Consider the following 25,978-nt stretch of genomic DNA (forward strand, 5'->3'; position numbering starts at 1 on the left):
TAGTTCTTGAAAAATATGTAGTTAGATATACATGTTTCGATGTATGGAAGGCCGTACACGCCATAATGTTATAATGTAAGTCTATGGGAAAACAATTGGTGGTCTCTACCCATAACCACTATATAAACACCTCTATATAGTTGGTCCCCACTTTATACTGAAAGGCTTAAAATACCAAACAGTATAATTTATGTACAGTAGATCTACTGGAATGTTGAGATGTTGCCATACGTGTATGTGCAGCATTTCAATTATGATTAAGTTTCTAATTAACCAGCCTGTGTAATGAAAACTGTTGTTAAAAAACTTAATATGAAAACAATTATTATTGGCATCATTTTATGTTTTTAACTTCAAGCACCATGAACAAAACATTTACGATAGGATTAAAGAAATTGGAATAAGCGTAGGCGTACTGATATATAGATCTAATTAGAAATGATTTTTTTTATATTTACATCATCGCAGTTTTTTGTCTAATAATGCTTATTCTCGTGTTTTACCGTGTTGGGAAGATCAAACTATACACGGTACGTATTGTACAGGGTTTACCCTTGACGAGTGGCAACAACAACAACAAATACAGCAGACGACGAAGACTGTCAAGATTCATTCATTATTCCCAGTCCCAGTCGATGTAAAAAGCAATAGACTAAGAGTTCAACGCAAGATGAGGAGTCCGGTAGATCTAGTAGTAACAATTCTTACTCGAGATTTTATTTATGCATAATTTATGGCTACAGTGCCGTATCCACCTGAAACAGGTGCAGTATCCGGACTATCCCTGTTTCTCGTATTCTTAGGGTTTCTCATATTCTCGTTTTTTGCCTTCAATATGTCAAATAATTTAATGTTTGTTATTTTCTAGACAGGAATGGTACAAAACTGACACACTGAAAATTTCAAGTGATTTGAATGCATATTGACGAAACTATCAGCATTTTACTCGGTTTTCAAAAAAATCCTTATTTTTTTCTGGTGGTGTTAGCAAATTTGCCATAAATTATTGATTATGCAATTAATTGTAGTATTTTTTGATGTATTTACAACAGAATATTAGGGCTGTCATTGATTGGGTCTTAGGCGTATCGACGATACCAATATATCAGAAGACAAATATCGACGATACATCGATATACTGATTATTAAGTTAGAATAACGACCTATTTGTTCATATAATACTATATACCTTCCTGTAAATGCTATTTTAAGTTTTATTGCCTACTTTCCATATTTCTGTTTGATTGTGTTGTATTTGTATTTATGAAATAAAAGAAATACACATAAAAAATAATAACATCTTTCATTTTTATTTTGCCTTCACTCCTTTTTTGCATTCATCCAAATTTACAACTTTGTGAACTTAAGTTGTTTTTTAGTGTCTGAGTGTTTATTTGGGTAGTTTTTTCTCCCTGTAAAATATCGATTTTTGAAAATGGGAATCGATAATCGATCGACAAAAAAAAATCGTTGATACATCGATATCGTTTCTATCGATGACAGCCCTACAGAATATATCTTTTTATAACACAATGGTAATTTTAATGTTTTAAATTCTACAACTTATTTGTGATGAAAAGTCAAATCTAAATCCACGGGAATACGAGAAACTCTTGGTCCATTTCTGCGGGTGAGGGTGGTATCAAAAACAGGAACAAAATAATTAAATGGGATAATTTCAGTAATATTTTATGACTCCATCTGAAAGACAAGTGAATTTTCTACAAAATAACACCCAAATGCTGTTTATGAAATGGTAAATCTGTTACTGGGAATAAAAACAACCCTTTAGGCCCCCGAGAATATGAGAAAACAGGATAAGTGAGTAACTTGAGTAAGGCAGCAAATGATATTTACAAGCAACTCGTGTTTTTCGTATAGGTGACATTGTGCACGAAAGAAAGTAATTAATTGGCACTCTCGCCTGATTCGGGGAGGGGCACATTTACAGATATGATATATGCATGAAATTCTGAAAAAGGACTGCATAAAGAGGCCACACATTCAGAAAGAAAGTTCAGCGCTTGAAAAACTCACCATTTTCAAGAAATATTACTTATCTTCGTTTTCATGCATTTGCAATAATGTCCAAATGCTGAAATTTCACATGACTAGGCCTAAGCTGGAGTACAGTTCCACTGTGTGGTCCCCTCACTCTGAAACTCTTATTAATCAGCTTGAGTCTGTGCAGCGCAGGGCTGCACGCTGGGCCAAGTGTGATTACGGCCGTACATCCAGTGTAGACAACATGCTGACTTCCCTAAATTGGCGACGCCTTGCACTCCATCGCATTGACCAGCGCCTGGTTATGTTTTATAACATCTTGCATAACCAGGTCGCCATCCCACTACCGGACTACCTAACACCCAACACTAGATCTTCCAGAACCAGAACCACTCATTCCCAGGCATTCGTTCAAGTTTCACCCTCATCAAACTATCATAAATTTTCATTCTTCCCTAGAACAGTATATCATTGGAATGCCTTGCCCTCAGATGTTGTCAACTCGTAAGCCAGATTGAGCACATCTCACCTTAAATACACCTGCCCTATTTTCAACCTGTTTTTAACCATTCTCCTTCTTTCTTTTTACTACTACTTTTTTACTCGTTTTAACATCCTTGCTAGTTGGCACGCAAAGTCTAGGTCCCCAGCAGGGGTTTGACTATATGGAAGATAGATAGATAACTTAGTTTTCATGTATTGTTTATCTTTATTTTAAGTATCCAACTCTATGGGACAGGACAATAAAACATGTACATTTTTGTATTGGGCAGATAAGTTGTTAAATGTCAAGATGCTGTTCCTTTACTAAAAAATTCTGTTGTTTTGTGATATACTGCTAAACCTTAAATTGGGTATATGAAAATGGTTTATCTAAAGCATTTAAATAATACATACCATTTTATCAGCAATTTTAGATATCATCTCAATAATAACGAGGTTGAAATATTCCCATTAAAAATGAGGGCTGTCATTGATTGAAATATTGTGAGGTGGTATGGCCAAAGTAAAGGTAGCGAAACTGTAGTATGGTGTGCCCAGAAACACTTTACTAGTAAACTGGCAGGCCAGGTACCAGAAGAGCCGACACAACCAGGACCACCATCATTCTTGACACCCAATTGGAGGAAAAAATGCTGATCCATTACGCAGACTTAATTGTGAAAATCGGTACATAAGCAAATTCATCTGAATGGATGAAAGTTATATTTTCCTTTGCATGCAAGTTTTCAAGGAAATGAAAACGCAACGCTTGGTAATTTTTCGTTCGAGACATGTGACTTATATCACTTATGGAAAAATAGCATTTACACTGATATTTTTTCTGTATATTACCCTCGGCGATCCGATAACATTTATTTCAGTCTCATTAATTGAATCAATTAAAACAATTAATGGCCAATTTTAATTTGTATATGTTATCGCGATAACCCTGTGATTCGAAAGAGAGGCTAGCTAGTATGTTGTCTGCACAATTTTTGATTATGTAAATAGTTTAACGTGAATAGGTTGAACATCAATATAAAACACTGCATAAAATTTCTAAAAAATCAAATGGTCATAATATAGCTGTAGAACTTCTACAAATACTTATAATTTACAAAAGCTTCTCTTATCTGGCATGTGTTTTGCGAATGAAATTTTACGTTGTTAGAAATATTGTTCAATTTGCTTTATTTTGTGACAATTGGAACGTTTTGTTTTTTTTGGTTCAAATATCTAAGGGGAGTAACTCTGATGTGACGGCGATTGGCAAAACAAAAGTGAACAAGATTTGATTGAAACAACTTAAAATTACATTTGTTAAAGGTGTGTTAGGTAAGAGAAGCTTTTGTAAATTATAAGTATTTGTTATAACTTACACATATGTGGTTGTATTTTATTGTAGAAGCTTCTAATTGGCTGTTTAGTCGTGGCATTCACATAGCCACGATCGTTTACGACTAAGGCAGACAGTTGTCAAATTTTGTCAATTTTTACAAACTTACTTCTCATAAATGAAAGACCACATGATAATGATCTGTCTGGGAACTGGAAGATATATTCAATGGGTCTTGTTGGCATATGAATATTTGGCCATATCTGTTCTGGTTGAAAAATGACAGAGCGTGAAACGAAGGTCACCATGAAATGCAGCACAGCGGAATTGTTTACCTTCAATATGTCAGTATATAGTAAATGGGTGCTGGATTTATTTTTGGGTCCTGGACTGTCTACTGGTATTGATGGTGTTTTTTATTTATCATATATAGTATTATAGCATCATTATAGACCAAACAAATGTACTGAATGTCATGATGCCACCAACATCTGTAGGATTTGGAAAATACCTTTGTAAATTTTCCTAAGTGGGAAAAATGAAAACTTGACAAAATATAATTGATTTCTTTTTGAATAACATTTTAAAATGTATGATGGCATTTTAAGCTCACCTTAGCCAAAGGCTCATGGTGAGCTATTGTGACCGGTCAATGTCCGTCGTCTGTTGTGCGCCCGTCAACATTTTCTAAAAAATCTTCTTCTTGAAAACCACTGGGCAGAATTACACCAAACTTCACAGGAATGATCCTTGTGTGGCCCCCTTTCAAAACTGTTCAAAGAATTGAATTCCATGCAGAACTCTGGTTGCCATGGCAACCGAAAGGAAAAACTTTAAAAATCTTCTTGTCCAAAACCACAGGGCCTAGGGCTTTGATATCTGGTGTGTAGCATCATCTAGTGGTCCTCTACCAAGATTGTTCAAATTATCCCCCTAGGGTCAAATATGCCCCGCCCCAGGGTTCACATAGTTTATATAGATTTATATAGGGAAACTTTGAAAATCTTCTTGTACAAAACCACATGGCCTAGGGCTTTGATATTTGGTATGTAGCATCATCTAGTGGTCCTCTACTAAGATTATTCAAATTATCCCCCAGGGTCAAATATGGCCCCGCCCCGGGGGTCCCAAGTTTTACATAGACTTATATAGGGAAAAAAGTTTAAAAATCTTCTTGTCTGAAACCACATGACTTAGGCCTTTGATATTTTGTTTGTAGCATTGTCTTATGGTCCTCAACCAAAATTGTTCAAATTGTACCCCTGAGGTGAAAAGAGGCCCTGCCTTGGGGGTTTCAAGTTTTATATAGACTTTAATAGGAAAAAACTTTAAAATTCTTCTTGTCTGAAACCGCACGACCTAGGCTTTTGATATTTGGTATGGTGCATTGCTTAGTCGTACTCTACCAAAATTGGTTCAAATTATGCCCCTGGGGTTAAAAGAGGCCCCGCCCCGGGGTCACTTAATTCTTATATAAGTTATATAGGAAAATATACTTTAAAAATTATCTGATCCTATTTCTAAGACTGTTTAATAACAATAACCTTATGACACTGAGTAATATGATGTCACTTGACTGAGACCTTGACCTGCTGACATACTTTCTAATTTTTTAAGATACAGCCTTGAAATTTGGATGACAAGTACAGTTTTGCACATCGATCGTAAAACTGAATTGCATTGAATGTGAATGTGACTTACTGACTTTCTTAATATTTTAGCATCAGTTTGACATTTGAAACATGTTGCTCATATTACTCAGGTGAGCAATGCAGGGTCATCATGACCCTCTTGTAATAACTATTTACTTAACATAGTTGGTAATGGTTTACAAAAGAGCAAAACTGTTGACTGTTGCAGAGAAAAACATCATGGGCAGTATACCTATGGTTTGGGGATTTGAACAAATCATACTTTTTGCTAAAATGGGTTTGCCGGTGGTAGCCTTATAGGGGAAAACAGCCCTGACTGCTAAACCTTAAGTACATCAACTGTCTGTCTATCCATCCATCCATCCATCTGGATGTAGACGCTTCATCTAAATCTAGGAGTAAGTAGAAGTCCAGTGGATCTGCTAAGTGCTCAGCTTTCGTCAACCTGAAGCAGCGCCTGTAAAGCCGAATCTAGATTATATATATTTTTTTTGTTATAAGAACAAATGGCGTAAATTGGAAAGTTTAGTGTTAGCCTTTCAGAATATAATGTAAATAGCTTTCCTGGTACTTTAAAAGTAAGTACACAAGAAAATGCACATTTCTTTAGCGCAGAGGATGATAGTGATAATTTCACATTCGCACCAGAGTCCATCCTATGAAAACGAACAAAACAATATAATTCTTAATTCAATGAAAAATGGAAATAAACTTTGCTATTATAAGACACTAAGACAGACTGTTTACCTAGGATGTATGCTGAGCATCGGTCCTCACTCTAAGAAGATAGATATACAGGTTTGCAATGAGGGCCAGGGGTGGGGATTTCCCCTTGCTATAGCTGCCTGAAGCCCTGGCTACTTTTCATGTAGCAAATAAAGTTCAAACTTGGAGCCCTTTCTTTTTTGTAATTTCCATGTCTGCTTCAGTAAGTAATAAAACCCTGTATATAGCCACTGCTGCTGCTGCAGTTGAAAATTATCATTATGTAACAGTATTATTTTAGAAACTACTCAGCCAAATGCTTTCAAATTCTACACACATCTTTGGCATTGTAAGATGACCTCATTGGGCAGCCAACATAACTCTAGCTTTTATTTGGTCAAAGTTTTGCACTCTTTCGTATGTAAGCAGATTTCTCACAAACTATCTGACTGGTGATTATGTCTTTTTTTTTAACAGAAATTCAGTATATTAGTTCTGATAGAATGCCTTCAAACTCTTGATATAATGCTTTCAAACTCTAGATAAAATTCAAGTCTTCAGCATCATGAAATGATGAAAATTTAATGTCTACCTGACATTGCCTTTTTAATTCAAGCCGTGGAACATGATTTTCATTTCCTTGACGATAACAGTAAATATCTTGCCCGGATTTGTTTTTCTCATCCGTCAGCAATGACATATATGGCATCAGGTGTTACTTAGCAGGGTTAGACACTAACTTATTTGAACAAGGTTCCCAAAGGAATCTCTATTTTTTAAATCTGGGGGTCCTCCTCAGGCTTTGGGATCCCTCATAATATGATATATAAAAACAATCACAACAGGTGTCTTATGAGAAGTTACGGTCGTGACCCCAGTGGGATTCGAACCCGCAACCTCTGTATTGAGTGGCTGACACCTTAACTACTACAGAAGAATGTATCCAAACTGATATCAATTTACATGTTTGCCAATGTCAAGACAAGGTCTCGATTTTGGAGACACTTGTATCTTATAGATATAATCATTGTCAAGTCTATTGTGACAACCACTAAAAATTATAGATCTAATATCAAAAAAAAAAAATTCTTGAAATTCTTGACATCTCTTCATATATTTTAAAATATAAAATCTTAATATAACCTGGCATTTATATTTCCGATGATACAAAATTTATTGTAGTTTCTCTTTGAGGTTTGAAGATATAAAGTGTTAAAGTAAGGGAATTATATTTTTAGGCATAAAATTCTGTTTTGGATAACTTTCACATTGAAATTCATATACAATTTCATTTTGATGTTTGAAAGTTTGATTTATAGTTAATAGACTTATCTTCCGAATCAGAATTGGTAAGTATTTATATAAAAAAAAAACAACCATCAAACTGAATAACACTACAAAAATAACGGATCGTAAAATTTCTGAAGTTCAAAAAGATCGCTGAGATCGAGACTCGTAACCGAATACAGTATTCTTGTGCTAAAAATTAAAATATTTTTAGATAATATTACGTAATATTTTGATATATCAAACGTCGCTACATCACGGGTGACTTCCGCTGCAATTAACTCTTGGGGTGTCATAAAATATTTGGAAGCCGCGGTCCTTCTGTTTTGATTAACACTTCCCGTTATGTAAGACCATAAATTCCAAGCCATCGTAAACACAAATTGTTGTTCAGGGGAAATCTGCATGTATCACGCGTGACCTTCATGACCTAACACATTTAAAAATACTTAGATGTGAAATGATTATTTTTAGAACGAGGAAAGTCCCGCGAACCGGCCAGTTGCAAGCAGTTTTCTCAGTAATTTTCCATGACGTAGCGTCGTGCACATGTAGGAAAAAACCCCGGTGTCTTTCTTTGCAAAGTACTCGATATATTTAAATAGTAACCACATGATCTTGTACGTAAATAATGATGACGAAATCCCATTATTTTGAGTTAGTAAACATCTGGAATTTGTTTAGGAAAAGAACGAAAATAAAGCGATTGATTATGAGACACGGGATAAAACGATTCTGTTCAAATGGCCGTTAATTGTTATTATACGTTTCTATCGGGTAACCGATAGACACGGGTCAATACGTTTCTGTTTGGTAATCGATAGATACGGTGATAAACGTATCGATGTGGGAAAGGGTTATTAATTAATTAAAATATTTTTCAAACAGGTATTTATCTTTTACTTTTTGGATATCATTGACAAAAAAAAAATAGGTATCCAGCCGGAATCCCAGCTTTTAGAAGTTGGTGTTCCTCCTCAAAATTTGGGATCCTCGGGCCCCCGGGACACCGTTAGTGTCGAACCCTGCTTAGGCAGAGCTAAATAATTTTGCCGATAAAATACTTCATGCATTCTACATCTAAAGGCTGAAAGCTGCCATTGGATTATCCCATGTTTAAACTGAAGTCAGAGATCAGGAGGCACATGTCAGCGTGTGAAAGAAACAAATGTTACCCAGAATAAAGCAACTTGTCATGCATAACACCAGACACATCTATGCTAAAGATCAAGTTTACACTCTGTTGTCAAAGGTCCATAGAGTGTTTTCCCCGTCTGGTCCATATCTTACAGGTATGATGGCTGATTTCTGCCATCTCGTTCTGGCGTGTTGGCGCGTTTGCAGGACGCCAGGACGACACTTATATGCGCCAAGACGACAAACAAGGCATTTGTCGTTCTTGCGGGGGCGCCAACACACTAAAACTGGGAAGTTGGCGTTCTAGCGTCTTGGCGCGTTTGCAGGGCGCCAACACGCCAGGACGACAAATTATAAGCGCCAAGACGACAAAATTCATACTTGTCGTTTTGGCGTATTCATTTGTCGTCCTGGCATGTTGGCGGGGACGCCAACACGCCAAGACGACAAGTGAACGCGCCAAAACGACAAATATGGATTTTGTCATCTTGGCACGTATAATTGGCGTATTGGCGCCCTGCAAATGGGCCAACATGCCAGAACGACAATTATACGCGCCAAGACGACAAAATCCATATTTGTTGTTTTGGCGCATTCACTTGTCGTCTTGGCGCCCCCGCCAACACGACAAATGAATGCGCCAAAACAACAAGTATGAATTTTGTCGTCTTGGCGGGTATAATTTGTCGTGTTGGCGCCCTGCAAACGCGCCAAGACGCCAGAACGCCATGACGACAACTTCCCAATTTAGCGTGTTGGCGCCCCGCCAGAACAACAAATGCCTTGTTTGTCGTCTTGGCACGTATAATTGTCGTCCTTGCCTCCTGGCGCCCTGCAAACGCCCCAACACGCCAGAACGAGATGGCAGAAATCAGCCACCATATACAGGCAACAAAAAAATTGATAAAACATTTACCTAGATATTACATATCAGTTACCACTTCCATTCAAATCAAAAAGTATTGTGTGAAGTAGTGTCTTGTTTGGTATGTACTATGTAAGCTTATATTATGAAGATGTTATGGTTTCAAACTTTTGAACCTGCATTCCATAGACAGCTGTTAATATTTCCTGATGTTTCATACTTTGCAACTGATGAAAAAAATTCATATTTACAGAGTTTCTAGTAAACAATCATTTGTTTCTTTTTTTTTCAGCTGTAAAGTGAAAGATTTGAGGAAGATAGAAAAAATGGTGTGGTACACAGTAATTCAGCTGTTCTTCTCGATTACTTCAGGTGTGACACTAGTATAATTTAGGTTTTTTTCTGTGGTAGCTGTCTCTTCCTGTCAGAAAATGTTTTTCAGATAATGAAGTTTTTCACTGACTTTGACTTAACATCAGGAATTTTGTCCCCCTTCACACTTTTGTCTTCAAAATGACAGACCTGAGTGCCTTTCTATGATATATTTGCATGTTGTTGCTTTTTTTGTTTTTGTTTTTTTCTAATGCCCAACAAAATGACTACAGCAACTTAATCTTTTTGCAACATCTTGCCTGTTCAGTATTTCATAGTGACATTAATGTAATGATACATACTACTGTTTGCAGATCAAATTGCCCTTTCGCTTTATCTTAAATCGATAGACTTGTACCTTTACGATGCTGAAGCTATTTTTGGAACTCGTTTATACAGGTAACTCCGCCTTTCCGATACAAGTAAAAAAATACTGAATGAACTTGTTTACATTGGCTGCATGACCGAGAAATGCTGATTTAAATACTGTTCAAATGGGTGTTTAAACGGATTGTAACAGATGTACTAGATCTAATCTTCATTTAAAATCTTGCCACAATGCACACTACATTTAGGTAGCATGGATGTGAAAAAAGACACCATCTTATACATTACAGGCCTTTTTTCTGTCTAAATTTCAGTACCTTTTGCTGCAGACTTTTCTTTTAAATAACGTATCTCGTGTTTATTTTTCACAATAATTATAAAACGTGACTGACTCGAGTTGTTGGATTCGCTCATCTTTGATCAAAGGGCATAAGTTCGATTCCCGGAACCGACCATGCCTCTTCTGTTGAAAAAAGTCGGCAATTTCTTATGGAATATTAGTCTAACTAATTTGACGCGATCCTAGGAAACAGTTACGAGTTATTTTCTCAACTCGAAAGAAATTGTCATCACTCGATTTGGGTTTAAATGCTGATTTGTTGCGAATATAAGATAAATTCAAATAAAACTTAAATGTATCAAAAGGTAGTCCAAATAATTGTACTCAAGTTATATTTTTTGACTGGTCGATATCCCCTTTAGGTAGACAACGTAAAATTTCAAAATGTAAAATCGGTCTACCCGAGGTCTCATTATTTAGACTAATCAAAAGGGGGATTAAATTCCCCATTAATTTATGTAAAAGTTATCATAATTCCCCTTAACACGATTAACGTTACACATAATGTGTAAGCAATAAAACCAATGACTTTAAATGACGGTGTACTGTTATTTATCCTCGATTATTTTGGTCCATTTAGAGTGACCGTCACAAATATAAAACAAACAAAACTTCGGATTATTTTGACTTATGTGAGTCTATAACTGGTACTTTCCATGAACGAAGACAATGCTTATCAACTGCCTGTATATAAATAACTGAAATAGTGCTTAAACGACTTCAAATAAATAGTAGATAAATTCACAACCTACACGTAAACCCCACCAATAAAATAAAATAAAATAAAACTAGATCTAAATTAGATTTGCGATAGTTAAGCTACAGAAGACTCTGCAAAAGTTTGAATATCAAATAAATCAGTGTTTATGGATCTTCAAGTGTTATGTAGCTTGAAGATTCAAAGAGATACCTTTCTATAAAACTTTGTATACCTTGCATGGTTGGAAATTTTGTCAATAATAATTGTCACAATTGTGTTTTCATTTGAACGTAGTTGAACTATCTATATTCTACTTTTAAATTAAAACATATCCATTAAATTATTCACCTTATTGCATTTTACAATGTATGCAAGTACGGCAATGCTTCAAAGACAGAGTCAGAGCATGCGCTTTGTGTGACGTCAAGATAATGAAAAAAAGTTTCACGACAAGGTGAATGAATAATTTATTGTGGATGAGGCGGGGTTAACCTGTCAGAATTACTCCAAAAATAGCTCCAGCTTCACAGTTTCTGTGACGTAAACGTGCAACTCTATCGATTTGAAAAAAGTTGAAGGGGCAATTTGATCTGCAAACAGTAGTAACTTCAAACTGAGTCTGCCATTATTTTTCTTGCTACATTCTGTGCTTCCAGAGTTATAGACTTAAATATTAGCTTAATTCCTCCGCAGCAGTGGAACGGAATAAAATAGAATGAAACAGAATGTCTGAAGACAGGACACCAGGAAATGATATTACGTGCCCTGTTGTGATAACACTTTTGTAAAATTTTATTTTGTAAAATATTTGCATGAAGTTTTGTAAACTTGTGTATGGAATAATATATATGGTATTTCTCACTGCTTTTGACAAATCTGATCCGAAGATTAATTGTGCTCATTGTTTTGTCAGGTATTTATGCTCCCACATATATGTGGGGGCATATAGCATTGCTGCTGTACGTACGTGCCAAAATCTTGATGTGCAAATGACCATAAAGGAAGAAACTATTTTCAATTTTTGTGACTTTTTTCACCTCTGTTTAATATATGGCCCTTTGATAGTTTTACTATATAAGAATATAGAGAAAAATCTTGTGTGTGCAACTCCTCCCACATTATTAGCCTGATTTTGCTATGAACAAGTTTGATGTGCAGATGACCATAAAGGGAAGAATTTTTGCTGTGACTATTTTTACTGCAGTTATGGCCTTTGATAGTTTTTCTATATAGAATAAAGAGAAAAATCTTGTGTGTCCAACACGTCAAACTCTATTGAAAGGATGTGGTTGTAAGTTAACAGATGAAGGACCTTGATATGAAGATGACCATAAATAATGGACTTTTTTGTGGCTATTTTTTCTAGAATTATGGCCCTTTCTTTTATAAAGTTTATTTCACAAAATAGACTTTAGTGAAAAAATTTGGTGTGTTCAACTCTTCATACAATTTTTGATTTTGCTATGGATTCAAAGTTGCTCAGATGTACACAGTACAACCTTACCTGAATACAATTTGCTTCAAACTTTTAGTCAAACATCCTTCATGTGAAGATGGTCTGTACTACAAACTTTGCAATTTAGAGGATGGTGCAGTATATGCGGACATCTGTGTCCTATAGACACAATTCTAGTTTATTAAGCATGATGTGTCCAAAAAGAATCTTCACATTTTGTGCTATAGAATATAGCTATAATAATTTACTGTAAAAGCAACTAATATATTTATTATTTGACCTTAAGATACTCATCTGATGACCGTGAGTCAGACAAAAATGATACAAATTCAAAACTTATGGTTGTTCACAAGCAATGACAAATACTGCATTATTTTGGTTTTAATTTAAGAAGTTATGGCCATTTCAAATTGTGATAAACATGATTAAGGACATGTCATGGCTGAGATAGTTTAGCATTATTACAATACACAGTCGATATTGAAAGTGTGTTTCCAATACATGTGCTCATTAGATAAATCCTCAATATCTATGTGAAAATAAGGGATGTGTTTTGTATGATTGCATCACTGTGAGTTGCTCTAATTACTGACAAATGTGGTAACAATACAGGCCTCGATCTTGACGGTAGCCCGGTAGCCCGAGGCTACCAGTTTTTCAGACGGACTACCGAATTTCCCAAGCTGGGTAGTCCGTCGGGCTACTAAGTTTTCAAACATGTTAATAATAAAAGCGTGAAATTTCACCGATTTATCTGATGTTTCCTTTTAAATGACAACGATATTTTCAGTCCGCATAACACCGGTCGGCCATTCTTCCGAAATTTAAATCCCTTAATTTTCACAATAATTACAAAAAGAACTTCATGAATCTGAAATGTACATCCTAAATACATGTACTAGCTTTCGTATATTTATGCATGAATTGATGACTTCAGATTTGCAATATATATTAAAAAGTAACTTTACAAAATTCAGAAATTACATCCCTAAAAATTACCTGGATTGACTGGAATTTACCCGCGAATCGTAAAGATATCAAAACGTCATGCCAGTAATTTTCCATTCCACGAGCACGTGCGACCTATCGTATCGCCGTTACTTAAATGTTTATCGACACGTACACAAAAAACGCTTGTAGCGCATTCATTTTTTAATATAATCGCTTCAAATTTTTAGCACCGCTTTAGAAATAATACAGTTTGAATTCTATAACGATTTTAATAAGATGTCGACAGAAATGTAGGCAAAATTCTATAAAAACGATCGAAGTTTCATACATTTATTTGTAAAATTTCAAACAGCGCGATCTTAATTATTTATTTATTTCTAAAAGTAAATAAATAATACATACTATGGTCATAAAATTCAGACTTTTGACAAGAAAGTACAAAAAACAGAATTAAAAAATCTTAAATAATGAAAAAGCGGCAGCAATTTAAATACATCGAGTAAAACGATTTTTGGCAAACAGATTTCTGCAAGTGCGGATGAATAGGTTACGGGACCTCGTGAACGTAAATAAAAACAATGATTGTTTTAAAATAAAGCAGTATGATGTCGCTGTGGTTTTTAATAAGTTTAATAAGTAAATGAATCTTTGTACATGTCTTTTTTGACTCGACACTATGTCAGATATTCTTTTCAAACAATAATGTAAATTCCTCGAGGGCAAATAGGTCACAGAGGTAGGATATCTACTATTATCGTTTGACACATTTACCTGTCAGTTTATACGGGATATTGCGCATTCGCTTTTAAAAAAAATTAAAGAAGATACTTTTTTACTGATTTCTCCTCAGCAATTTAAAGAACCGAGACCGTACGATCAGACAGTGATGTGTCACATGGCGCGAAAAGATGACGTAATGCCATGACAATCTCGGGCAACTAAACCCCTTTGATCTCCACTTTAGATGCCATGATACCAACACACTTCTTTTAGCTCTGTGAGGGGGTTTTAATTGATGATGAAAACAAGGCCAATTACTTGTTTATCAACAGAATAATTACCGATAATTGTTTTTTTAGCTTTAAACACGGTGGGTTGATGATGATTATTGTGTCCACGTCGCCCCGGACTGTGATAATAGGCTACATTTACTCGATCATAATGCAAAAAAAAACAACAAATACCGACCTACCGACCCTACTTTTTTTTGGCCATGCCACCAGAAACACAACAATTTTTTTTTGTGGGGGGGGGGGGGGGGGGGGTGGCTAACCAGGCTGATCCATTATTGCAGTTATATTTGAACAGCTACACTATATTTTAAAGGCCCTGGCTAAAAAAGTAAGTTTTAGAAGGGTAGTGCAAATCTGAACCCCACGCCTGGCATATAACTAGATACTGGTATAGGTCTTACTTTTTTTCTACAGTTTTCTCCCATAATTTCTGTCTGCCAGTTACTTGAATATTGTAACATGGTTACCCACTTACGTTGGCTTAGCCTGCCCATGGATAGTGTGGGTAGGTTTGTTGCCTACCATTTAAATAACTGAATGTTGAATCAAGCATAAACTAAAATACATCATATTTATAAACAAAATGATTTCGGGCAATTAAAAATGTTTTCTGGCAAATGGTTTTCTTAACTTACTTGCCCGAAAGGACAATTGCTGAAAAAAAATTAAGGTGAAGACTGTAATATATTTTTCTCTTTTCCAAAACGGGACTACCAGAAACCTGGTCGGGCTACTTGATTTCACAAGTTGGTAGCCCTGCCGGCTACCAGCAAAAGTAGGTTAAGATCGAGGCCTGCAATATATTCTTTTATTGTTTTAATGTATGAGTTGTAAGCTACAATAAAGAATACCCATTTTATGAAAATCAAACTGGAAGTTAGAAATAACAGAAAAAAAAAAATCAGGTCATGAGTCATCATATACCTGTCAAAATTTGTCATTAGTTTTCACGAGCTATCAAAATTATTTTTATGCCCCCGAAGGGAGGCATATAGTTTTTGAACCGTCTGTCAGTCTGTCGGTCTGTCCGCAATTTTCGTGTCCGGTCCATATCTTTGTCATCGATGGATGGATTTTCAAATAACTTGGCATGAATGTGTACCACAGTAAGACGACGTGTTGCGCGCAAGACTCAGGTCCGTAGCTCAAAGGTCAAGGTCACACTTAGACGTTAAAGGTCATATTTCATGATAGTGCATTGATGGGCGTGTCCGGTCCATATCTTTGTCATCCATGGATGGATTTTAAAATTATTGGGCATGAATGTGTACCACAGTAAGACGACGTGTTGCGCGCAAGACCCAGGTCCGTAGGTCAAAGGTCCTAAACTCTAACATCGGCCATAACTATTCATTCAAAGTGCCATCAGGGGCATGTGTCATCCTATGGAGACAGCTCTTGTTATCTCTCTTTTCTGCAAATGCATTGTTTTTGAAAGTATCTTGGACGGATATTGTAGTGTGTAACTAACTTTACATTCCACATTAATATTTGTGCTTGAAATTGCTTTGTTGAGCTCACCGACGTCACATATGAATGTCTATTGTTTTAGTTTATTGTCTGTTATAAAGGTACCAAATCTCAATATCAAGATATAAGAATTGTTCCTTTCTGGTAGACAAAGGAAACTATTTGGTTGAATCATAATATAACGGTTTTTGGAAAGAACTGAATATTCTTTGGGTTTTTGTTATTCACCGGAAATTCCAAAAGTGACATCACCTTAAGATAGTGATACTGCTTTGTATATTTAAATATATGTTCAATAATATATTCTTTGACATACAATTTCAGTTTGTTTTGGAAATAGCTTAAAGACACCATTATTCGAAGTGTCTGGGATGTCTGATCAGCTACCAAATCTGTGTGCATATAACTATCAAGTAGACACGGTTAATATCAACATAGAGGTAAACACAATAGCTTCTACTTTTAAAGGATACTGTTTTGTGTTGAGTATTAATCTTCACACCAACAGAAATATGAACAATTTTTGTCGAGCCCGCTTGCGGAAGCGTAGACATAGTTGTCCAAATGGCTGTTTGGTGTATGTTTGTGCGTCCATGCGTGCGTGCGTCCATGCGTGCGTCCGTCCGGATTTGTTTGTCCGGACCATAACTTTGACATGCATGGAGCAATGACTGTCTGGAGCATTTCTTCTTCATGCATGGAGGAATTTTGATGTAACTTGGCACAATTGTTCACCATCATGAGACGGAGTGTCATGCGCAAGAACCAGGTCCTTAGGGCTAAGTTCAAGGTCACAGAGGTCAAAGGATACAAGAATGACAACTTTGTCCCTAGCATTTCTTCTTCATGCATGGAGGGATTTTGATGAAACTTGGCACAAATGTTCAACACAATGAGACTGAGTGTGGTGGGCAAGAACCAGATCCCTAGGTCTAAGGTCAAGGTCACACTTAGAGGTCAAAAGTCAGATACAAGAATGACTTAGTCTGGAGCATTTCTTTTTGTGCCCCCCCATGAGTGGTGGGGGCATATAGATTTGGTCTTGTCCGTGCATCCGTGCGTCCGTCCGTCTGTCCGTCCGTCCGTCCGAAGTTCGTGACACGCCTAGCTCATAAAGTATTTGATATAAATTCATGAAACCTTGCATGAGCCTTTATCATGATATGAACTTGCGCACCTCCTATTTTTCGTCTGGCTCCGCCCCCTATTTTTAGAGTTATGGCCCCTGAAATAGTCAACAGTGCACATTATCAGCTTGTGACGCGCCTAGCTCAAAAACTATTTGATATAGATTCATGAAACCTTGCATGTGTATTAATCATGATATGAACTTGCACACCTCCTATTTTTCATTTTGGTCGGCCCCCTATTTTCAGAGTTATGGCCCCTGAAATAGTCAAAAATGCACATTTTCACCTTGTGACACGCCTAGCTCAAAAAGTATTTCATATAAATTGATGAAACCTTGCATGAGTCTTTATCATGATATGAACTTGCGCACCTCCTATTTTTCATCTGGCTCCACCCCCTATTTTTAGAGTTATGGCCCCTGAAATAGTCAAAAATGCATATTTTCACCTTGTGACACGCCTAGCTCAAAAAGTATTAGATATAGATTCATGAAACCTTGCATGTATATTAATCATGATATGAACTTGCGCACCTCCTATTTTTCATTTGGGTCCGCCCCCTATTTTCAGAGTTATGGCCCCTGAAATAGTCAAAAATGCACATTTTCACCTTGTGACACACCTAGCTCAAAAAGTATTTCATATAAATTGATGAAACCTTGCATGATTCTTTATCATGATATGAACTTGGGCACCTCCTATTTTTCATTTGGCTCTGCCCCTATTTTTTGAGTTATGGCCCCTGAAATAGTCAAAAATGCACATTTGCACCTTGTGACGCGCCTAGCTCAAAAAGTATTTGATATAGATTCATGAAACCTTGCATGTATATTAATCATGATAGGAACTTGCGCACCTCCTATTTTTCTTTGGGTCTGCCTCCTATTTTTTGAGTTATGGCCCCTGAAATAGTCAAAAATGCACATTTTCACCTTGTGACACCCCTAGCTAAAAAAGTATTTCATATAAATTGATGAAACCTTGCATGAGTCTATATCAAGATATGAACTTGCGTACCTCCTATTCTTCGTCTGGCTACGCCCCTATTTTTAGAGTTATGGCCCTGAAATAGTCAAAAATGCACATTTTCACCTTGTGACGCGCCTAGCTCAAAAAGTATTTAATATAAATGGTTGAAAACTTGCATAAGTCTTTATCATGATATAAACTTGCACACTTCTAATTTTTTGGCTGGTTCCACCCCTATTTTTAAAGTTATGGCCCCTGAAATAGTAAAAAAATGCACTTTTTCACCTAATTATGTGCCTGGCTCAAAAAGTATTAGATGTAAATTCAGGAAACCTTGCAGGAGTCTTTATCATGATGTGGCCTTGCACTCTTGGCATTCTTCTTGAGAATCTTACTCTTATTACAGAGTTATGGCCCTTGAAATAGCCAGAATAGTGGATTTTTTGTTTGTGATGCTCATAGCTCAAAAAGTATAGGGCCTAGAATAATGAACCCTTTTCATAAAATGTTTGTTGAGGTTATACCCAATTAAGACTGCAAACATTTGAATTATTGCCCCTTATTTGTGACTAATGTACCAGTGGGGGGGCACACCCTGTGTCCTACAGACACATTCTAGTTGATACATAGAGGGATTTTGATGTTACTTGGCACAATTGTTCATCATCATGAGATGGAGTGTCAAGTGCAAGATCCTAGAATTACTTCCCCTTGTTGTTACTATAAATAGCTTATACTTGTAACTTTTTTATTACTGGTTGTAGGGAAAAATCAAGACCTCTTTACATCCAATTTTCAGGTGTATTTTGACCTAACTGGTGAGGATTTTTGTGTGGACTTAAATGGTTTTTTTTTTTAAGATTTACATCCCTTTGTTGTTACTTTAAATGAGTTATATTGTAACTTTTTGCAGCCTCTTTTTTATTTGGTAAAAAATGTTTGCCTCAATGAGACAAGGAGTGTCGAGTGCAACTCCCAGTTCTTTTGACAGCTGGCGGGCTCGACATGTTGCCCGTGGGCATCTAGTTTTTGTAAGTCCCCATGAAAAGTGGAGGGAAAAAGTTTAGCAATCTTGCCCTTGTGACTGTTACGAGTTACTGTAATAGGCTGTCAAACTTACCCTTCCCTCTTGTACATTTGTTTGTATTGACTATAGATTATTGATGCGTATTTAGTCTAGTTTTATCTTAAAACTTGTAAATCAAGTCTTGTGTGCATTCACTTATTCTTATTACATTTAATTTCATTGGACATGCACATTCAACGTCAAATGATATCCTTTTTGTGCCCCCCAATGAGTGGTGGGGGCATATAGATTTGCTCTTGTCCGTGACGCACCTAGCTCAAAAAGTATTTGATATTTATTGATGAAACCTTGCATGAGTCTTTATCATGATATGAACTTGCGCATCTCCTATTTTTCATCTGGGTCCGCCCCCTATTTCCAGAGTTATGGCCCCTGAAATAGTCAAAAATGCACATTTTCACCTTGTGACGCACCTAGCTCAAAAAGTATGTGATATAAATTGATGAAACCTTGCATGAGTCTTTATCATGATACCAACTTGCCCACCTCCTATTTTTTATCTGCCTCCGCCCCCTCTTTTCAGAGTTATGGCCCTTGAAATAGTCAAAAATGCACATTTTCACCTTGTGATGCACCTAGCTCAAAAAGTATATGCTCAAAAAGTGTATGATATAAATGGATGAAAACTTACATAAGTCTTTATCATGATATAAACTTGCACACCTCTTATTTTTTTGCTGGCTCCTCCCCCTATTTTTAATGTTATGGCCCCTGAAATAGTAAAAAAAATGCACATTTTCACCTAATTATGTGCGTAGCTCAAAAAATATTTAATGTAAATTCATGAAACCTTGCTGGAGTCTTTATCATAATGTGACCTTGCACACTTGGCATTCTTCTTGGGAATCATAGCGTTTATTACAGAGTTATGGCCCTTGAAATAGCCAAAATAGTGGATTTTTTGTTTGTGATGCTCATAGCTCAAATTAGGTATATGATATAGAATAATGAATCCTTTTCATATTTTTTTTTGAAGCTATACCCCATTAAACATTTGAATTATTATGTCTCCCCCAGGAGACATATTGTTTTTGCCCTGTCCGTCCGTCCTTCCGTCCGTCCGGCCTTCCGTCCGTCCGTCCGTACGTCACACTTAATTTCCGAGCAATAACTGGAGAACCATTTGACCTAGAACGTTCAAACTTCATAGGGTTGTAGGGCTGCTGGAGTAGATGACCCCTATTGTTTTTGGGGTCACTCCATCAAAGGTCAAGGTCACAGGGGCCTGAACATTGAAAACCATTTCCGATCAATAACTAGAGAACCACTTGACCCAGAATGTTGAAACTTCATAGGATGATTGGTCATGAAGAGTAGATGACCCCTATTGATTTTGGGGTCACTCCATCAAAGGTCAAGGTCACAGGGGCCTGAACATTGAAAACCATTTCCGATCAATAACTAGAGAACCACTTGACCCAGAATGTTGAAACTTTATAGGATGATTGAACATGAAGAGTAGATGACCCCTATTGTTTTTGGGGTCACTCCATCAAAGGTCAAGGTCACAGGGGCCTGAACATTGAAAACCATTTCTGATCAATAACTAGAGAACCACTTGACCCAGAATGTTGAAACTTCATAGGATAATTGGTCATGAAGAGTAGATGACCCCTATTGATTTTGGGGTCACTCCATCAAAGGTCAAGGTCACAGGGGCCTGAACATTGAAAACCATTTCTGATCAATAACTAGAGAACCACTTGACCCAGAATGTTGAAACTTCATAGGATGATTGTACATGCAAAGTAGATGACCCCTATCGATTTTGGGGTCACTCCATTAAAGGTCAAGGTCACAGGGGCCTGAGCATTGAAAACCACTTCCGGTCAGTAACTTGAGAACCACCTGACCCAGAATGTTGAAACTTAATAGGATGATTGGTCATAAAGAGTGGATGACCCCTAACAATTTTGGGGTCACTCTGTGAAAGGTCAAGGTCACAGGGGCCCGAACATTGAAAACCATTTCTGGTCAGTAACTTGAGAACCACTTGACCCAGAATGATGAAACTTTGTAGGATGATTGGTCATGCAGAGTAGATGAACCCTAACGATTTTAGGGTCACTCTGTTAAAGGTCAAGGCCACAGGGGCTGAACGTGGAAAACCATTTCCAATCAGTAACTTGAGAACCTCTCGACCCAGAATGTTGAAACTTCAAAGGATGATTGTTCATGCAGAGTAAATGACCCTTATTGTTTTTGGGGTCACTCCATTAAAGGTCAAGGTCACAGGGGCCTGAACACTGATAACCAGTTCCGATCAATAACTTGAGAACCACTTGACCCAGAATGTTGAAACTTCATAGGATGATTGAACATGCAGAGTAGATGACCCCTATTGATTTTGGGGTCAGTCTATTAAAGGTCAAGGTCACAGTGGCCTGTTCATGTAAAATCATTTTTTGGAAATAACTTGAGAACCACTTGACCTACAATGTTGAAACTTAATAGGATGATTGGACATGCAGAGTAGATGACCCCTATTTATTTTGAGGTCACTTGATCAAAGGTCAAGGGCACAGGAGCCTGAACAGTGACTTGAGAACCACTAGGCCACGAGTGTTGAAATTTAGTGGGATGACTGGACATGCCTAGTAGATGATCCCTATTGCAGCCAACCATCAGTGTCTCTTTGACCCCTATTGACTTCTTGCCTATAGGACTTTGCATTGGGGGATACATGCGCTTTTTTACAAAAGCATTTTCTAGTTTCCCCTTATTTGTGACAAATGACAAATGGGGGGCACAGCCTGTGTCGTACAGACTCATTCTAGTTTGTTACAAAAGCATCTGTGGTCATTTGTTTTACGTACATTGCTAAACACTTGTTATGTTCAGCTGCTAGGTGTTTCGACCAATGTCATTACATCTGTGCTTCTGCCATGATACTTAAGTGAGAAAAGTGCCTGCATATTGTTGATTTCATGTTATCTTGGAGGAGCTTGTATCAGTAAAAGTATCAACATCACCAAGTTCATTTCTCTTAACGCTTATATATCAGCCTTACGTTTTGAGAAAAAAATTCAAACAACACCAAATCATAGAAAGAAAAGAGTTGTTTCACATGAAAATTGAACAGCATGTAAAACATGTATATTACTCTACGAAACAAGTGTCTGAATACTGATATAAACATTGAATTCCGGAAAAGGATTTCATAAAGGGGCCACACTTTCAGACAGTTAAACGCCTTTAAAAACACCATTTTCAAAGAACTGTTACACATGTTTGCAATAATGTACAACTGTTGAAATTTCACATAACTAGGTGGAACACAGTTTTCAGCAATTGTTTATTTTTATTTCTTTACAAACGGCATTCATTTTCAAAGGGCAACAACTTTTTCAGAATATTTTAAATATCCGTCATATGAGACAGTACGGCAGAACATGTAATGGTCAGGTAAAATATTGGTAAAGATGTTGTTCGTTTATCAAATATTTCAGCGTTTTGATGATATACTCCTAAACCTTAAGAATAGGTTGTACATGTTTTGCCCATGAAATAGAATTCCAAAGTTTAACATTAAACTGCTGTCTAAAGATCTGCCTTTCTAAACATATGCTGGTTGCATATGTTCTAGAAAAAGTAAGGATTTTCAAGTCTACAATAGCTTGTATTGGTAACACACTGGTCATAATATATACACTAGAGTCAGCACACTATTTGAAAGCGAAACAGTATGTTTTAGGACCTTTTTCTGGAACGGTTAAAGTTTTACATCCAGCTTGGATGGTGGCAAAATAATGTCTAAGCCATAGGTCAAGACAGGAAGTACATAAACTGAATAAAGGTTCAATGAGTTGCCGGATCCAGTCAGTTGTGACCAAGGAGCCCCGCACCTAACATGCTGTACATTGCTCTTCTGGCCTTCGTAATATTAAGATCAACATTAACCTCAGAGGTTTCCGTTACGGTACTAGTTCTTGTAATTCCAAGATGCATTTTAGCATGTTTTACATCAGAAACTAATCTATTAACAAGAAAAAATAACAGAACAGGTTCTGTTATTATGGACGATGTCTAAGAATAAGCTTAAGATCTGCTATTTTTTCTGGTAATTAAACAATAAATTTGCAATGCACTACAATATCACTGTATAAAGACACCGTTTATTTCCAATTAAATGAAAACAGTACATTGTATTTTTTGGTGAAATTTGATATATTTGGCAAATACATGTAGAATAGTTACGACTAAAAAAGATTTTAGATCTGTTGTTCATTGTTGATAATAATTATTGCGGTCACTGAGTAATTAAACTTCAAAATCTTTTTGTTGTTGTTTAACACAATACTTTGATAGGGTTTTACGAATACACATCTGCAAATAATTACGACCATTATGCCTAGTTTAAAAGTCAATTATATCTGTAGCGTAGTAGTTCAGTTAACTCTGAACAATTTGGACAGCATGGTACAAAAATGGCAAATCAGTCCAAATCTTCTGCCTTTTGAACACCTGCCCCTCACCACTGTTTGAAACCTCGCTCTTTCGTGTGAGGAAGCCATCCAGCTGACATGAAGGAAGTCATATATACCAAGGTATCTGCCCGCGCCAAAAATAATGCACCTAGAGTCCTTCTCCACAATGAAAATCTTAAACGTTGCAATATGGCCTATAATATTGTGTCAGTTTGACGATACTAAAACCAAAACCAATCGTCCATTAATTTCAAAATGTGTACAGCGACTGTAATTACTGTTTAAGAGCTCTTGCCCTATTTTCAATATACAATTGTAATAAATATCTTGCTCTATGTCCAATTTTGTAAATTTACAGTGCTCTATCTCCCGATACAGCAATACACCTTTAACATTTTTTTTTTATTTTTAGTTCACCTGTCAAATAGTGACAAGATGAGCTTTTGTGATCACCCTTCGTCCGTCGTCCGTCGTCTGTGCGTCTGTCAGTCCGTCAACAATTTCTTGTCTGCAAGATAGAGGTTTCAGTTATGATTTTATTTTAACCAAACTTGCACACAACTTGTATCACCATAAGATCGCAGTTCCTTTCTTGAACTGGCCAGATCCCATTATGGGTTCCAGAGTTATGGCCCCTGAAAGGGCCAAAATTAGCTATTTTGACCTTGTCAGCACAATAGCAGCTTCATTTATGATTTGATTTTTACCAAACTTGCACACAACTTGTATCACCGTAAGATCTTGGTTCCTTTCTTGAACCTGCCTGATTCCATTATGGGTTCCAGAGTTATGGCCCCTGAAAGGGCCAGAAGTAGCTATTTTGACCTTGTCTGCACAATAGCAGCTTCATTTATGATTTTATTTTAACCAACCTTGCACACAACTTGCATCACCATAACATCTTGGTTCTTTTCTTGAACTGGCCAGATTCCATTATGGGTTCCAGAGTGATGGCCCCTGAAATTTGCTATTTTGACCTTGTCTGCACAATAGCAGCTTCGTTTATGATTTGAATTTAATCAAACTTGCACAAAACTTGTGTCACCATAAGATCTCATTTCTTTTCTTGAACTGGCCAGATCCCGTAATGGGTTCAAGAGTTATGGCCCCTGAAAGGGCCAAAATTAGCTATTTTGACTTTGTCTGTACAATAGCTGCTTCATTTATGATTTGATTTTAACCAAACTTGCACACAACTTGTATCACCACAAGATCTTGGTTCCTTTCTTGAATTGGCTAGATTCCATCATGGGTTCTAGAGTTTTGGCCCCTTAAAGGTCCAAAATTTGCTATTTTGGCTTTTGCAACCATATAGAGACTTCATTTATGGTTTGATTGATACAAACTTCCAAAATATCTTCAACAACAATAAATCTTAGATTCCATGACGAATCTGTCGGCTCCAATCGTAGGTTCCAGAGTTATTTTATATCTGATTACCTCCCCTGATTGTAATCAAAATGGATTTATATCAGTAAGTACTTATAGGACTTACTTGAAATTTCTGTATTGTCATTAATTGGACTGAGACAATCAGGGTAGATAACTATGGACAGATTTTATGTCAAATTATCTCCCTTTATTTCAAATTAAAATGGGTATATATCCGTAACTAATGAAGATACTAATCTGAAATTTCATTTATGTCAAGAGATGGACTTGGACAATCAGTGAAGATACATATTGACTGAATTTATGACAAATTACCTCCCTTTATTTTTAGCTCACCTGTCACATAGTGACAAGGCGAGCTTTTGTGATCACCCGTCGTCCGTCGTGTGTGCGTGCTTCCGTCAACAATTTCTTGTCTGCACGATAGTGGTTTCATTTATGATTTTATTTTAACCAAACTTGCACACAACTTGTATCACCATAAGGTCACGGTTCCTTTCTTGAACTGGCCAGATCCCATTATGGGTTCCAGAGTTATGGCCCCTGAAAGGGCCAAAATTAGCTATTTTGACCTTGTCTGCACAATAGCAGCTTCATTTATGATTTGATTTTTACCAAACTGGCACACAACTTGTATCACCATAAGATCTTAGTCCCTTTCTTGAACTGGCCAGATTCCATCATGGGTTCCAGAGTTATGGCCCCTAAAAGGGCCAAAATTAGCTATTTTGACCTTGTCTGCACAATAGCAGCTTCATTTATGATTTTATTTTAATCAAACTTGCACACAACTTGTATCACCATAAGATCTCAGTTCCTTTCTTGAACTGGCGAGATTCCATTATGGGTTCCAGAGTTATGGCCCCTGAAAGGGC

General features: G+C 36.7%; 1 protein-coding gene across 5 annotated transcripts in view; it reads left to right on the forward strand.

Moving 5' to 3' along the window:
- Positions 1 to 561: 561 nt before the first annotated feature.
- LOC123522990 (polycystic kidney disease 1 like 1-like) overlaps positions 562 to 25,978 on the forward strand; it is a 247,879-nt gene continuing 222,462 nt past the window's right edge. For 2 of the 5 annotated variants that reach the window (XM_053549432.1, XM_053549436.1), the window contains exons 1-3: positions 562 to 682; positions 9,762 to 9,841; positions 16,423 to 16,538. In XM_053549432.1, coding sequence (XP_053405407.1) covers positions 9,796 to 9,841; positions 16,423 to 16,538 — 162 coding nt within the window. In that variant the 5' untranslated portion in view covers positions 562 to 682; positions 9,762 to 9,795. Of the gene's footprint in view, positions 695 to 9,761; positions 9,842 to 16,422; positions 16,539 to 25,978 lie in introns of all 5 variants that reach the window. The other 3 variants (XM_053549433.1, XM_053549434.1, XM_053549435.1) reach the window with 3 other exon arrangements.

This window comes from Mercenaria mercenaria, chromosome 8, assembly GCF_021730395.1.
Source record: "Mercenaria mercenaria strain notata chromosome 8, MADL_Memer_1, whole genome shotgun sequence".
Lineage (NCBI taxonomy): Eukaryota > Metazoa > Mollusca > Bivalvia > Venerida > Veneridae > Mercenaria > Mercenaria mercenaria.